The sequence below is a fragment of the Triticum aestivum genome, chromosome 5A, assembly GCF_018294505.1.
Source record: "Triticum aestivum cultivar Chinese Spring chromosome 5A, IWGSC CS RefSeq v2.1, whole genome shotgun sequence".
In the NCBI taxonomy this organism is placed as follows: domain Eukaryota; kingdom Viridiplantae; phylum Streptophyta; class Magnoliopsida; order Poales; family Poaceae; genus Triticum; species Triticum aestivum.
This window is the reverse complement of record NC_057806.1, coordinates 118,881,435-118,897,078: the sequence shown is the minus strand read 5'-3', so window position 1 is coordinate 118,897,078 and position 15,644 is coordinate 118,881,435. Positions and strand designations below refer to the sequence as shown.

At 41.6% G+C, this 15,644-nt stretch overlaps 2 protein-coding genes across 2 annotated transcripts; one reads left to right on the top strand and one right to left on the bottom strand.

The window, feature by feature from the left end:
* Positions 1-829: 829 nt before the first annotated feature.
* LOC123106686 (uncharacterized) lies at positions 830-4,908 on the top strand. Its single transcript, XM_044528779.1, has 9 exons — positions 830-939; positions 1,039-1,295; positions 1,762-1,880; positions 2,004-2,213; positions 2,793-3,062; positions 3,178-3,307; positions 3,406-3,539; positions 4,451-4,531; positions 4,638-4,908. Exons 2-9 carry the CDS (start codon positions 1,109-1,111, stop codon positions 4,722-4,724), a joined length of 1,218 nt encoding a protein of 405 aa, XP_044384714.1. The 5' UTR covers positions 830-939; positions 1,039-1,108; the 3' UTR covers positions 4,725-4,908.
* A 5,340-nt stretch (positions 4,909-10,248) lies between these two features.
* Positions 10,249-15,200, bottom strand: LOC123102567 (solute carrier family 40 member 2, chloroplastic). Its single transcript, XM_044523967.1, has 14 exons — positions 14,853-15,200; positions 14,095-14,305; positions 13,950-14,013; positions 13,496-13,620; positions 13,335-13,424; positions 13,031-13,210; positions 12,751-12,825; positions 12,457-12,558; positions 12,259-12,367; positions 11,861-12,007; positions 11,679-11,785; positions 11,464-11,577; positions 11,064-11,368; positions 10,249-10,720 (listed from the first exon to the last, which is right to left on the bottom strand). The coding sequence occupies exons 1-14, from the start codon at positions 14,975-14,977 to the stop codon at positions 10,717-10,719; spliced, it is 1,758 nt and encodes a 585-aa protein (XP_044379902.1). The 5' UTR covers positions 14,978-15,200; the 3' UTR covers positions 10,249-10,716.
* Positions 15,201-15,644: the final 444 nt, after the last annotated feature.

Below are 15,644 nucleotides of genomic sequence, written 5' to 3'. Positions count from 1 at the left end.
TTCGTCCTGGATAACTTTGATGCTGCAGAGAGAGAGTGCCGCCGGGCACTTCGCATCGAGACACCGTATGACCCCAAGTGGGATGACATACCTCCCATGGCTGCTCTTGGGGCAGATTCTGATGCCAGAGTATCTTATGTCAAGAAGCAGCTCCGTGTCTTGCTCAAGCAGATCATAGTTGTGGCTGCACTATACTGGTCCTCTATGAAGAATGCACCGCAGGGCCAACGCGTCGTATCAGTGACGGTTGACACGCTGCATGCGCACTATGATGGAATCGACAAGTCGGCAGCAAAGACCATATCTGATGCAACGCGCTTTCTCAAGAATCAGGAGTCATGGAGTTTCTGGATTTGCCTCAATTCCCGTTGTGATGGCAAGAAGTTTCGGACACTAGTTCGCTCTGGCAACACACGTGCAGCAAGCACCGAGATGAGCTCTGGGGGAAGCTGCAGTCACTTATAGATCCAGAATATTATGAGAATACATCACAGGATGATCACTCGTTGGTTGGGATAACTCTCAGCCGCCAGTCTGACACCTTCCTTTTACCAAGGGTGCAGGATATGTTTGAATCCTTGCTGCTTTCACCATCTGTTGGAATACAGGCAGAGCCCTTCGCTGAAATGCGACAAAGGAAATGCAGAGAAGGATCTGAGATCCTTGGGAGCATCAGGGAGAAGCTGAGGATGTTGCCTAAAGATACACTTAGCACTGAGGTCTAGCACTTATACATATGGCATGGTTTCAATTTAGCATTCTTCCTTAGTTCACTGTTCTGCTGATAGTGATGTTTATCAGACTAATGATTGGCTTGCTTGTTGATTGCAGTTTCAGGAGTGCTGTTCTCGAATAGAGAAATTGTGGCTAAAGTTTCTTCAAGTTACTGTTGTGGACTATCGTGAAATCATTCTTCCCCTTGCAAGATCATACCAATGGGTCTGTTAACATCTGCCGTGATTAGTTTTTATAGTTATATATGCCCATATGTTCGCTCAACTGCCCATATTGTGTGCTAACTGATAACCATCTTTGCAGATAGAATTGAAGAAACGGATTCCTTTTTATCTAAATCATCGTAAAGCTGCTGCCTTGTGACCATGAGGTCATGGGTTCAAGTCCTGGAAACAGCCTCTTACAGAAATGTAGGGAAAGGCTGCGTACTATAGACCCAAAGTGGTCGGACCCTTCCCTGGACCCTGCGCAAGCGGGAGCTACATGCACCAGGTTGCCCTTTTTTTATCCTGGTACCAGGCGTCTTGGATTTGCTGATGCCAATATTGATATTATATGCGGTAAAATTCCTGCTGCCCAATGAATTTGTATTACCTCATGTCACATTGACTTTTCCAGGAGCCTTTTGTTCTTCTGCTGTCGTAACAAATAATTTAGTTATATCTCAACGATCTAAACCTGGCATTGCCCTAGCCTGCTTGTTTTATGCCTCCTTGATTCAGAGGAATTTCTATGTAGTTTATTAGGATTTCCATCCTTACGAATTTTGAGTACTACTATATTAGAGGGTTTTTTACAGTGTAATATTCTATTAGAAGTTATCTGGTATGTAGGATTTGAATCCTTAGGATGTCCTCTTTTCCTATAGGCCACTTTGCACTCAGTTCCAAAGGAAAACTTCCATTCAGTCTAACCTCTTGGAAAATACTTTTTGAATTAACAAATATGTTGTTGCATGCTCTCAGTTTTACAATATAAAATATGCTCTGTTATGTCACTAATACTTCTTACAATTTCATAATACAGGAACTTCTGGCCAATCTGTCAAGGAAATGGCAAGCACCTCCAGTTCTCAACAAAGCCTTACTGTTTCCAACAAGAACAATGCTGATAAAGAATTGTCTATCTTGAGTGTAATCATACAGGTAAGAGACACTCGCATCTGGTCATGTGATCTTTTAACAACCAGCCTATAATTTCCTATGTATGTCTTCCTGTCATTGGGCAATCTGAAAAACCAGCCTATAATTTCCTTTGTATGTGTGCAGTCATTGTGCAATCTGAGGCATTTCAGAGACAAACTTCTGATGGAGCCACTTGTATGGATCCCGTCAGTTGAAAATCCCTGCATTGCACAGCAATTTTATGAAATCTTCTCTTCTTGGGAGAAAAACGACCACCACTTAACCGATGTTGTACTGACTTACATGAAGACTCTTCTCTGCAGAGTTGTAGATTGCAGCACTTTTTATGAAAAGGTTAGACCTTAATCACCATTGCATATATTTGCAAGACCGTTTAAACAAAAATTAATTGAAATTAGATTACAACGTTGAAAGCAGAGGATGTAATCCAGTTCGGTGCTGATGCTACCTTCAATTTATTTTATTTGCATGTGTTCATTTCTTACTTTGTGGTCATTTTGGAGGTCTGCAACTGTTTTCAACAAAACATAGATGCGGTATCTTACACTCCACAGAGGGAAACAGTCCTAGTTCATACCAGAATTAATTGTTTTTTCTTGTTATTTACTGTATATTTATGCATGCTGAATATTGATACCAAGTATATGCACTAGAATGGGCGAATTTAGGTACTCCCTCCGTAAAGAAATATAAGAGCGTTTAGATCACTAAAGTAGTGATCTAAACGCTCTATTATTTCTTTAGGGAGGGAGTATGTTGTTATTGTATGCTCTGTTGTGTTTTGCATCGCTGTTGTGTTTCTTTTACGTTGTGTGTAAAGTATTGACCTAAAAACAACTGCATTCTGCGTCTGTCCTATATGATCATGCACGCAATTAGTAATCCTGAATTCCTGGTGAATCAATTCCGCAGGTTGGGAAAACTTTTGCTTCTGAGATTGTGGCCACAATTCTCATTGAATTGCATATGTCAGAAACTTGTTCGCGTTTTAGAGAAAACAAGGAGACTGAGAGACATGTAGTGAACCGAATCACGTGCGGAGATTGCATATGCCCAACACATTATCTTTTTGGGATCAAATTCGATGCTCAAATCAGCTGTAGCTGTGGGAAGTCTTCCGGTGAATACCTGTATACCACACTTTTCCATAAACTTGATGCCAGTTCACCTCAAACAGCAAAGGTATGCTGTCTGCAATAGTTTTCTGCCTAGCCAACATTGTATAGGTGGATATTGACGCAAGAGTATTCTAGAAAGTAGGAAATATTGACTAGAGGTTTTAATTGTCCTTGTACAGATCAAGTCCTTTGCAGAGCTTCCGGTTCTATTGGATGAACAGTTTCGCGAGGACAACAAATGCGACCATTGTGGAAGTCTGCAGAATATTGATCTCTTTCTTTCAAACACACCACACTTCTTTACAGTAGGTAACGCTACTTGTCTCAAATTATAAGTTGGCTTTTATTTTATTCATACATCATAGCTTGCAGTAGTTTACACCAACAAATATTCATCATGTTGGCAGTTTTGAACTGGCTGGGTGGCAGTGAAAGCCAGGACGCACTATCTGAAGTTCTGGCTGGCATCACGTCTCCCCTTGACACTGAGTTCTTTTGCAGAAGTGCTCATTCTGCAGCTATGTATGCTGTCACCTCCATGGTACGTGCACAGCAAACTATTCTATTTTCCTAAATTGAATTGTTAATGGAGCTGAACAAATACTTTTATCATTTAATTCTCATGTTAAGGTAATCCTGAAATGAGAAAAAGCAATGAGCTATTTGTATTGGTTGACGTTCATGACCTTTTGTAAGTTGTGTTGCTAATTATTTACTGTTCCTTGACTGTTACTGGAGGCCAAGTTGGTATTGTTCTAAGACTGAAGCAAGGTTCTTACTTTTGTGGAACAAAACGGATCATGGTTAAACGGCGTTGTCACCTGGTTCAAATTGCCTATTTTACATTGACAAGGCATTTTGCTGCTATGTCTAAAGAAGTGGATAGAAGGTTTAAACTATGATACATCATATCTGAGTTGGTTCGTACTTGGAGTTGGAGAGATATTTGCAAGTTTTCGAATGGTCCTATCTGTGGCATATTTTTTCCTGCCTACTTCACTTATATCAAGATATTTAGAAGACTCGACAGAAGAATTTCAGCAAGAATCAATAGCTTGTGTGATCCTTACGTCGCTGAGTTCTTTTTATAAACGCTCCATTGATTGAACGGTTGAAGAAGTATCATATGTAGGTAAACTGGTTAGACCTTTTAAAGTCTGCTGCTCTCACAAGTATATTTTGCATTATTTTCCCTCCCTTTATAGCGAATAGGAAATGGCCTCATCAAATCACATGGAGTGGTTGCAGAACCTTTTATATGCACACTTCCTATCTCTCTGTCTCTGTTTACTCTTCTGTTGCTTTGAGTATTAGTACATGCCTATTGCAAGGTTGGTTTAATGCTCTGGTTACTTAATTTGCCTGCTTACATATGCAAGCATAGTCACTCCTTGCAAATGCAGTGCAATTTAGCATCCTTCTTATGCTAGCTTGCAATCCAAACTCTTGCAGATCTGCTATGCTGATGACCGCTACCTCTGCTTTGCTCGCGACGAGGACAAGTGGGTCATATATGGCTTCGAGACTGTTAAGGTAAGTTACTCGTGACTCCTGGGTGTTGATCAAGGCCTTGTGTTCTTTCTTGTAGCCATTTTATTCTTAACTTGCTGATTTGTTGGTGTGAACTTCCTCCATGCAGAGAGAAGATAGTTGGGAGCATTTGCTAGAACGTTTCAAGGACTGCAAGCTCCAGCCTGAATTTCTATTTTTCGAGGTCATCAAGTAGACTGTTGTATAGCTACTTTGCAGAATGCAGACCTCTGTCTGACGATCAGAGCCAACTCTGGACCCAGTTTTTTTTTTGTTTCATTGCCACTATTTTGATGTTGTTTGGCTTGATCACTCTGACATACGAATACAGATAAATTCTTCAGAGATGGTATAAATTGTTCTGTGTGTTCTTAACTCGAAAGAAGGGCTTTATGATATTCGTCTTTGGAAGTTGAAACTGATGAGTGATGCATATCTTGACTTCTAATGTCACATTTAATGGCACCACGCCATTTTCTCTTAAGCCATAGTGTTGATAATGGAGTGATTTGATGCATCACCATCAGGAATCCGCTGTAGTCTGTTTTTATTTCCTTTCTTTGAGTTTTCTTTGTTAAAGGTAGCCCCTAGGGCTTTCGTTGTCTGTTTATGGCCCTTTGGCCTTTGTTGTTTGTATCTGGCATCATCTTGACCTTTTTCTCTCTAATACAAGATGACGCTCATTTGGATGCGTGTTGGAGAAGAAGAAAAATTGTTTCGGTTTTGTTGTCGAAAATGTTGACCCTTTCCGGTTTTGCATTGGGACTAGGTACTAAAATTGATGCTATTATAATCTTGCTAGCGTTAAAAAGAACGTAGAAGTGTTAGGATGATCTCCACCGTGTGGGCCCAATGGCCCACCGGGCCCTTAGATTCGCGCCCTGATCGGGGGCGCTCAACCCACTATGGGTGACGGGCCCCTATCACATGCACTATATATAAAGAGGTGGGGGTCGGCGGCTCGGATCACGAGGTTCGTTGTGATGCCGTACACCCCACCTACATCCCCTACCGATCTAGGGTTAGTGCAATGCTGACAGGAAGCACCGCCACCGCTACTCTCTGCCATCACCGGCCATCTTCACCATGGTCGGCACCAGAAGCTCCTCGAGCCACAGGAGGAAGGTAGGACCACCGAGGATCTCTAACCCTAACCAATTTTCAGAGATCTATCAATGGTTTCAGAGCCTGTTTTGGGTTAGATTTTTTTTCAGGTAGAAATAAAACATAGCAAAGAAATCACAGAAGCATTTCCCCTCACAAAGAACCCTAGACAGGGCAAAGAAAATCACCGGAGCAGAGCCTTGGCTCGCCGGCAAAGAGCGCCGCCACAAGGCCGCGCCGTTCCTCTCGGTCCGGACGGGCATCGGCAAGCCGAGCCGTTTGGAAGAAGAACACACCCCACAGGGGCAAAGGGCACCACCACTGAGCCGTTTGACGGTGGCGCGTTCACCCTAGAGGTGCTCGCGCACGCCGGCAAAGGGGCCAGCAGGGGCGCCGCCTTCACATCCACGCCGGCGCAAGGGAGCAGATGAGGGCTCTGCTCACATCTCTCTCTCTAACAGGATATTATAAAGTTAAATTGGAACCAATGAAAAAATTTAATTGGAAGAATTGTTCTTAGCAATGTTTTTCCCCTGTGGGTGAAATAAGATGCAGATAGTTTCTGCTATGACAAAAGAAAGATATTTGTTTTAAAGTCAAAATATAGTATTGTTATTTTCTGACCAACGTTGATGATAACAGTACTATAATTCTATATATGAGTCTTATCTTTAATAAATTTGTATCAAAGTGATCAATTTTCAGAGAATTGATAAAGATCAAGAAATGCTCTTGAGCTAGAGAAAAGTATATTTCTTGTTCTCGGTGCAATAAAGTTGAAGATGATTATTATTTCTTAGCAAAGTTGTTTAATAAAGATACTATCATCACATTGTTTATGAGTTATATGCATTATTTCTATTTCCGCCCAACGGTGATATGGAATTAATGTAGAAGGATGTTGTTTTATTCTAATTCTGCCACAACGGTGATTTAGAATATAAAAGAAAGTTTTAAAAAAAGTTTAATGTGCATATTTTTTAACCATACCAACGTAGGGTTATTTGCTCATTATTGTTGATTATTGGCTAAGTTTTCTCAGACTAAAAGTTTTTCATGCTTTCATTCGTGAAAGCGAATGGCTGGGTACTTGTGACCCGAAAGATGACCAAGAAAGGTCATAACGTGAGGGAGTATGTTCTCTCTAAGAATGGCTTCAAAAGAAAAGAATTATTGGATATTAATCCAACAAAAGAAAACAGATAGATCGTTGAGAGTCTTGGTTGACGAATGTCTTTCATGTATTCTATATGAAGAAGATTTTTCAGTCAACACGATTTGAGATGAAACAAGCAACATGCGTGTTTAATTTGACCAATGTCGGATTAAGCATGTGTGTCAAAGAGCGTTCGGATTTATTTCTGAATTTAATGATTGCATAAGCAGTCAAAAGAGCCAATTCTGGCATTCATGTTCCTTACAGGGAATTACCCGCATAGCAGGAAAAGAGGATTATGATAAAACCCGCATGGCGGGGAAAGTCTGGGAAAATACCCGCGTAACTGGGTAAAGTTGACATAGTATTATGTCAAAAATCATATATGTCAGGAGAAATTATTGCAAAGAACTTATCATGTATGACAGGAGAAAGATATGATGACTCATGTGCTTTTAATGTGTCCCACTCTGGGAGAAAAGTATGGAGTAACTATTATGCTTTCCTAGTATCGACCGCACACCTTATGTGTAACAGTCATTAAGCACTCAATAAATCCAAAGAGAAGAAAAGTTACAGACGAACCTAAAGATAAGAATGATATGCAAATGTGTCTTGCAAAAGTACTAATGATAAAGAACTCAGTTGAGTTTCTGAAATGGAATAAGGAAAAAGTACTCCCATACCAGTTAACAGGTAACTTCATTACGTATGAAGTAATCAGATAAATGAAGTGGATAATCAAAGTTTCCTCACTTCACAAGAGTTGTGAATGGTTTTCCGAAATTGTGGAAGAAAAGTTCTTACCACATTTCGAGGGGATAAAGAAATATGAGATATCCAGTAATGAAGAATGTGATCATTTGGGGGAGTACGACGGTCATAATAATACCCCTAAAAAAAGGAATAGTTGTATTTCTGGATCTTTTACAGTTCCGAAAGCAGACTAAGGAATACTAAGACGGTGTTTAAAGTGCCATAAAGAAGAAAGTTTTAACAGAATAAACCCAAATTATAAAGTTTAAAGATATGCCATTTTTAGTGAAGATGGAGTAATCTGGGGGAGCATGTTGTATGACCTATACAACACCTGTTGTCAGCTCCATAAAGGATGAATGAGTAAACATGGATCTTGTAATATAGGTCCTTGTAAAACCTATTGCCTCTTGGAAATGAAAGACTATAGAATTAAATTTGCCTCATGGCAATGACAGAGCATCAACAGCCCCATATGAAAGAAGTGCCAGTACCTGAGACACAGCTGGTCTCAAGGAATGAGAAAATCAGATACTTCTAATTACTATAAAGTCTATGTTAGTGAAATTCAAATGGAGGTTGATCTCACCTCATTTAAAGCGCTCAATCAAGCTTAGAGAAGTGTCTGTTTGTCTAAATGATAAGAGACTATGTGAGATGAAATAAAATTGGTGAATCCCGACAATGTTTGGGACTCATAAGTAATTTCCAGTGGAGCATAAACAGTAGGCTGTAAAGGGTCTATAAGGTCAATGTGACTCCAAAGGAAATACGTAAAGGTGTAAAGCGCGACTTAAATCGAAAGATTTTGTGCAAAGAGAATGAACAGATTACAATGAGTGTTAGTGGCACGTCATGACCGACATCATGATCTGATTTACATCAGATGAAAGTAAAGAATGCACGTGATACTGCTTCAAGAAGTCATTTATGGACTAGAGCAAGCCTCTAGACAATGGCATTTAAAGTTAAAAGAATCAGATGTTATTTTGGGTTAAAGAAAATGAGAGGACAATTGTATTCATGCAAAGTTATAGAATGGGAAATTCATTTCCTAATACAGTGCACGTGGATGACGTCCTACTTGCTAGTGGTGATGTCAATATGCTGCAGGAAGAAAAAGAAAAAAAAGGTTCTTGTCCTCAAAGTTCAAAAGAACGTTCTCGGTAGAGTGTCTCTCGTTATAAATATCGAGATTCACCAAGAAAATAATAAAATCAGGTATTAGGAATGTCGCATGGACATGCTAAGAAAGGTCTCTAAAGTATGCATGCGAGAAAACCTACGCTTGTTCTTATAGTCAAGGGTAATGGAGCTGGAAACTATGATGTTTCAAAAGTTGATGAGAAAAGATTGAAAACGGATATGGTACCATATGCTTCAGCTGTTGGAAGCTCAATATATTACCCTAACACAATTCACGTATCCGGGTTGTTTTGGCAATGTCCAGTCTATATATAGATCAATGGAATGGAGTCAAAGATATCGGCCTCAAGCTGAAAGAAATAAGTGCTCTAAAAAGATTGTGAGTACAAAGACAAGACTTGTGAAATGTATAGCGAAATCCACAATTGTCGCTAACTTTCACACTTGGTGGTTTTTGTGTGGAAAAGCTCCAAAGAATGAAACAATTATCATCAATATGATGCAAAGATATGTTATAGCTTGATATGAGGCTGGGGGACAGGCAAAATGGTTAAGGAGACCTGTACCCGGAGTTGATAATGGTTGACAACAGCGATAACCATTTTAAAGTTTTTCGCTCCTATGATAACGAGTCAAGTGTTGATGCCAAACACACTGACACACTGTTATGTGTTGTAAAGGAGAAAGTCCGGAATTATGTAGAAATGCTTGAAGCATAAAAGCAACAGACAAATGTTTGCAGATCTGCTTATTAAAGGCTTACCGGCCTGTGTGTTCAGAGAACACACAGTCGACATGGGTTTTATGGTATAGTCTAACATTTCCGGACAATAAAAGGGCCCAAGGTTAAAGAATTTGTTTCAAAACAAAGAGGTACATTGTGGCTGTCTGATTCTATCGGCAATTGAGCTGTGACGATGAAACATGTTCTATGTATTGATCTGTTATGAAACGAGTAAAGTAAAAGTGTAAGGTCAAAAGTAAAAGTTGAGATCAAGAGGAAGAATGTTAGGATGATCTCCACCGTGTGGGCCCAACGGCCCACGGGGCCCTCAGATTCGCGCCCTGATCGGGGGCGCTCAACCCACTATGGGTGACGGGCCCCTATCACCTGCACTATATATAAAAAGGTGGGGGTCGGCGGCTCGGATCACGAGGTTCGTTGTGACGACGTACACCCCCACCTACATCCCCTACCGATTTTAGGGTTAGGGCAGTGCTGACAGGAAGCACCACCACCGCTACTCTCTGCCATCACCGGCCATCTTCACCATGACCGGCACCAGAAGCTCCTCGAGCCACAAGAGGAAGGTAGGACCACCGAGGATCTCTAACCCTAACCAATTTTCAGAGATCTATCAAGAAGATAGTTTCGAGAGAGGGGGCTCGGGATACCACTGTCCTCTTAACCATCCCAGCTTAATGGCATACCTTGTAGTTATACACTTCTACTTTATATATACTCGCTGGCGCTGGCATGTACGACGCGTGAGCCCGTACTAATACACACAGGATCGTCAGACAGTACAGTAATTCCACACAGCCGCACCATAATCCGGGAAGCAGAAAAATTCTTGGAGGGAGCAGCTGTAGTGCAGGTACCAGATCCAAGAACGAAACCTTACTGATTTTGTTACAACTAGCGATGGTCACGTTCGTTCTACCTCAGCAAGAATAGGCAACGATGTGACTGATAGTAGATCTATACAGCAGATGGATAAAGAAAAGAAAATGAGATGTACAAGTTGAGTTCTGCTGGGTGGCTCAGACTACAACGAACAAATGGGTGTCTCTGTGTCTAATTCCTAAGTGTGTGTCATATTCAGTCAAAGATGTAACAGCAACTCTGTACAACATCTTCAGATCATTGCAGCGCAAGCCCCATTTCGACTCCGGGTCCAAGCATGCGTCTGGTTGGTGCATCTTCTATCTGCAAGACAAGAGATGGGGATATGCTGTATGACTCCGAGCACAAGCGGCAGCAAGCCAACTGGGCGCTCGATCGCCCACTGCTCTGCTCCCGCTTTTATCTGCGAGATAAGATGGGAATGCTATACGTAAGTGTCATTTGTAACAGTAGCAGGTCTGTTGGGATGTTGAACTGCCACCTTAACAGTTGAATCATAAACATTTGTTTGCATATCAATTTGATATTCACGTGTTATCATGACTACATAACATTTTTTCTTTTACTTTGATGATCCTGCTAACAGTTCAGTTTTAGGATGGTTGACTGGAAAAACAGTTGTATAAAGTATGAAGCCCTAATGACATAACACTTGGTAGTGAAACTCTAGTATGGAAGTCAAATGTGTTTGGGCACTGGTATGTTCTTCATGAAGTAATGGGCTGATGGAACAAATTAGAACTTACGTTGCTTGAAGTTGGAAATGAGGATCGAAAATGAAAAGTTCCCTCTGTTCATCCGTTGGATTTCCTAACCACCGACAGAACATCCACGCTGCCCCAGCAACCGACGATACAGACAGGATCGCCAGGAAGCCGAAATGAGAGACGTCATTTGCAATTATAGCCATAGCAAGCATGACTAACTCTGCAAGGCTTGCAATTGAAACCTCCATTCCTCCAATAAGGTTTGCTTTTGAAGCAGGAACTCCTGTTTGGATGATCTGTGTCCCCACAACATCATAAGACATGTGCCCCAACCGAGATAATGCCTGAAATTTAACAGGAAACCGCCGCAATGTTTAGTCTATTGTACTCGTCAAACTCGTAATCGAAGGGTAATTTGTAGCTAAGGTCTTGTTCTCACAATGGAAGCGAGGAAGATGAGCAGAGGTGTTCTCTGTGAGATGGGTCCAGCCCAATACACTGTGAGAGCAATTGACAAGAGTGAAGCTTGAAATATCAATCCAGCTGCTCCCGCCTGGTATTTATAACATAACAGTATGCACCAAAGAAAATTGAGGTAAGTTAGCATCAATTGTGACAAATAGTGTAGACATGGGAAAAAGGTATAGATCCAACCTTTAGAATTCCAACTCTTTTCACCAGGCTTGAGGAGATGAATGTTGCAACAAGACCCATAACAGAACACAATCCACTAAAAGCACCGACGATAGATGGACTAATACCTGTTAAACAGCTGTTACTAATATGTAGACATTTCTCTGAAATTGATAAATTTGAGCTGGGAAAGGGAAACATACCCCGATGCATCAACAATGCAGTCATTATCGCGCCAGGAGCAAGTGCCACGTTGAAATTTAGAAACACGGTAGCTACACTTGCAGGTAGAACTGTCTGCTGCTTATACTCATTCCAGCCATGCTTGATAGAACTTAAGCCATTTTGAACTGAATGGTAGAGAGAATATCAGAACATCCACATGTAACTGAACTTAAATAACTAATTTGATCTAAGTTCCTCACTGGGACGATCCACTGTGAGATTAGGCATTATGATGTGTTGCTACGTTTGGTGCTGGGTTTTCCTTTAAATGGATGAAAAAACACTTCGTGCCTGGACTCTAGTATATTACTTGATTTTCTGCTTCATGGTAACATGGGCAAAGCTTTTGCACATTCTCTAAGAAAAACTTCCTCACCTATCTTGCGGACATCCAATAGATCAGCACAAATAGATTCGTCACTGGGGGTTCTCGAGGAATCAAGCGCATGACAAGAGACGCTGTTAATTAATTGACCCAACATAACCTAAAAAGACCATACAGCATCTTGTGAGTATGCTAATGCATGCTAAATCTGGTGATTCAAGATTCAGCTTAAAGATATATGTGGTATACCAGAATGGGAAAACTGCATATCATTAGAGCAGAGGAAATCTTCAAACAGATTACTATGTCGTATTTGGTGAGCAGAAGGCCAAAAACTGAAGCACCAACGGTCTGCGATATCCAAAATGGTTATGCATGTTATGCAACTATAATTTCCACTCAAAATTGATTGCATGCTGTGATTAAAGTACAGAATAATAAGATAACAAAATCCACCAAACAGACATTCTTGTCATCTCCCGAAGTCTTCATAAATTTAAAAAGATGCAAGCTCTATATCGTCAGGACGTAGGACTATCTCACCTCACAAAGAAGATCAAGTCGATTAAGCATGGCATTAGCTTGAGCTAATGCAACAGGCCTGTTTGTTCCTGCTAACTTCATAGAGAAAGAAGAACAGTGAGGCATACAGTTGGTCAAAACCGACAAGAAAACAAGCTATTTGTAATTCCTAAGTGTTTCTTACAATTGCAAGCTTTCCGTTGCTAAATCACTAACACTTGCTATTTTAGGAGTGGAATGCATTTCATTGAAAAAAAATAGGAAAGAATCTGCAAAACAAAATATGGATTAGCAACCATACCAGCACAACCCAGTCCCTCTCCATGGAAACTCCTAGTGCCAATCCTGCAAGCCTTTCAATAGCTCCGGCTATCACTAGCACAATGAACCAAGGCCTGAGAAGCAAAGCTGATGTAGAAGTACGGCCCGCGTTCTTGAGAGCATATATGACCATTGCAGCTGATATTAACTGAGTGGCCACCTGAATAGGCGGGTTGAGAAGAAAACTGGCATAAACTATTTTTCATTGTGCATAAAATTATAATCTAGAGCAATCTATTCTCTTTGCCCATAATGCAAGAAAGCAGAGAAAATAAAGCAAGTACCTGGACAGCATTCAATCCTGTGTACATGGGTATTCGCGGGAAATGATCCATAAGTTTGCCAACTATTGGAGCCCCGAGAAATACTGAGAGCTGGAAATCATAAAATAATTTAGATTGTTGATTCTACTAACATCTCTTGAATTTAGCACAGCGATGGGTACCTTTCCGAAGAAACCAACAATAGCCACAGGCAATAGGCTTGGATGAAGAATTGCCAGGGCAGCAGGCCAAGCAAAATTCCAGAGCTGTTCCACAAGGTTACCAAACAAGTAGCTAGCATAGAGAGCTGCATAAATGATGTTAAAGGGGTATTAAGTTCCATGATAAATGGATTGCCGGGAGGCTTGCCCATCAATTATTTTAATTTTTTTGTAAAAAGATTAAAAAAATCACTAGGGGTAGGTATGCCTGCTTGTCACATACTAGGAGTTGAAAACTGAAAACATTAATCAGCTGCAAATTATGAAATATTACAATAGCAGATACTTTGGTTAATGAACCCATATTCCTCAAAAAGGAACAACATTATTAATTATTAACTGCATGGCTTAGCGCGTAAAGTGTAAACAGTTATATAAAGATAATCCAACTATGGTGCCATGAAAATGCCTTTACCATGTAGTCCAGCAGGGTGAGCTGGAGTGGCGGCCAATGTTTGTTGCTCTCCTTCAGATAAGACCTGAATTATGAACAGACTGTCAGAAGACGACAAAACAAGACTATTTGACGAAGACCATGGTGGAGGAAAGAAAATCCATACCGGCAGCTCCTCAAAATCGGCATGGTGCTGAGTACTATCATGTGGTGGAAAAGGACTAGAATCTAGAACATCTCCTAGGATATTGACAACTGGAATAGAGCAGCCTGGCGGTAATGATGGATGATCATCGAAAGCCTCCTCTTCCTTATTTACATTGCTAACATCAACCTCAATATTTGCGATGTAACACCTTTGAACAAAATTGTTTGACCTGCAAAAATACTAACATGTTAGTTGAAAGTTGAAACATTGTAACTCAAGAACAAAAGCAACATCAATCCACTAACTTGGCATACATCAACCTACTAACGTTTTGCTAATTCAATTGTGGATGATCTAAAATACAGCGTAGGAATCAGCACGCATGCTCAGGCGAAAACATACTGACAAGAAAATATTCATCGCATTAACTAATGTGCACTCTTCCTCACAAACTCCGGTGTCACTTAATAAACAATCGACCCACAAGTGAAGTGCCAACGCCACCTGCATTTTCTAGGTCCTATACCAAGCTTCCGGAGAAGCCTAAATCTGACCTGACTTGAACTTATCTCTAGACCATCCATAAGGCCGTAACAAACCAATAATCCAAAGTAAGAAACGCCTGCGTCCGTTCAATCCCTTCCCCGGCTAACACTTTCATGCTAAACATCCAATATCTCGCGTGCAATTAGCGCCAAGCATCCCAAACAAACGCAAAGCCATTTATAAAGCAGACAGGGCATCCAGAGCATCCCAAGCAGACAGCAAGCAGTCACCTGAGCGCGCTGACGCAGGGGGAGGCCGGCCTCAGGCGCAGCCTCGGCAGGCCGGGGAGATACCCGCGGACGAGCGGAGTCTGCGGCGATGAGGCGAGAAGGGCGGCAGCGGTAACCATCCCCATGGCTCCTCTGCGGCGGCGGCGGCGGCGGCGGCGCGACTACTCATGCATGCAGCCTTTCCAGGACCGGGCGCCGGCGGCGGGATTGGGCCCGGCGGGAGCTTCTGGAAGCGTGCCGTGCTACTGGCTACCTTATCCTGATGAGGTTGAGGTGGACGAGCGGGCGGAGGAGGGAGAAGAAGAGAGACAAGGGAGCGTCAAGTTGCCAACTGAGGCAGCGAGGAAGAGAGGGAGAGAGCGGAAAGAGGATATGGGAGGGGATAAACGGAGGCCTAAGCGCCGTCCGATTTTTAATCGAACGGGTGAGGATTTTCCAGTTGCCTCTGATTTTTGTTTTCAAAAAATGAGGTTGTTTGTGACCGGGAAGGCAGCCGCATGTCACGATTTTGAGACGCCAAATTTCTTGTCCTCGTTCCGTTCATCCGGTGCTTGAAATGTGATTTTCGAGGAAGCATCGATTTGAGGATTTCTTTTTAGGAAAAACATTTACAACCGGCAGGCCTCTCTTTCTCATTGGATCAACTTAAATCCTACGGGCCAGCAACGCATGCATCTCACCTTATTCCTTCGCTAGCTTTATCCCCTTTGTCGTCTTCCTCGAATCTCTCTTTTTCTGTTTTTTCTCACCTCACGCACAAGCACATCGAAACAAAGACGATGAAGCTGCTTT

What these genes read in the sequence shown, in the direction of transcription:
- LOC123106686 (XM_044528779.1), top strand. Translation starts at nt 1,109, where the DNA reads ATGGGTTCAAGTCCTGGAAACAGCCTCTTACAGAAATGTAGGGAAAGG. An exon ending in GCAGCACTTTTTATGAAAAG is followed by an intron (nt 2,214 to 2,792) that starts GTTAGACCTTAA and finishes TCAATTCCGCAG; the next exon opens with GTTGGGAAAACTTTTGCTTC. An exon ending in ACCACACTTCTTTACAGTAG is followed by an intron (nt 3,308 to 3,405) that starts GTAACGCTACTT and finishes TCATGTTGGCAG; the next exon opens with TTTTGAACTGGCTGGGTGGC.
- LOC123102567 (XM_044523967.1), bottom strand. Translation starts at nt 14,977, where the DNA reads ATGGGGATGGTTACCGCTGCCGCCCTTCTCGCCTCATCGCCGCAGACT. An exon ending in CCGATTTTGAGGAGCTGCCG is followed by an intron (nt 14,014 to 14,094) that starts GTATGGATTTTC and finishes TTCATAATTCAG; the next exon opens with GTCTTATCTGAAGGAGAGCA. An exon ending in TGCATTGTTGATGCATCGGG is followed by an intron (nt 11,786 to 11,860) that starts GTATGTTTCCCT and finishes GCTGTTTAACAG; the next exon opens with GTATTAGTCCATCTATCGTC.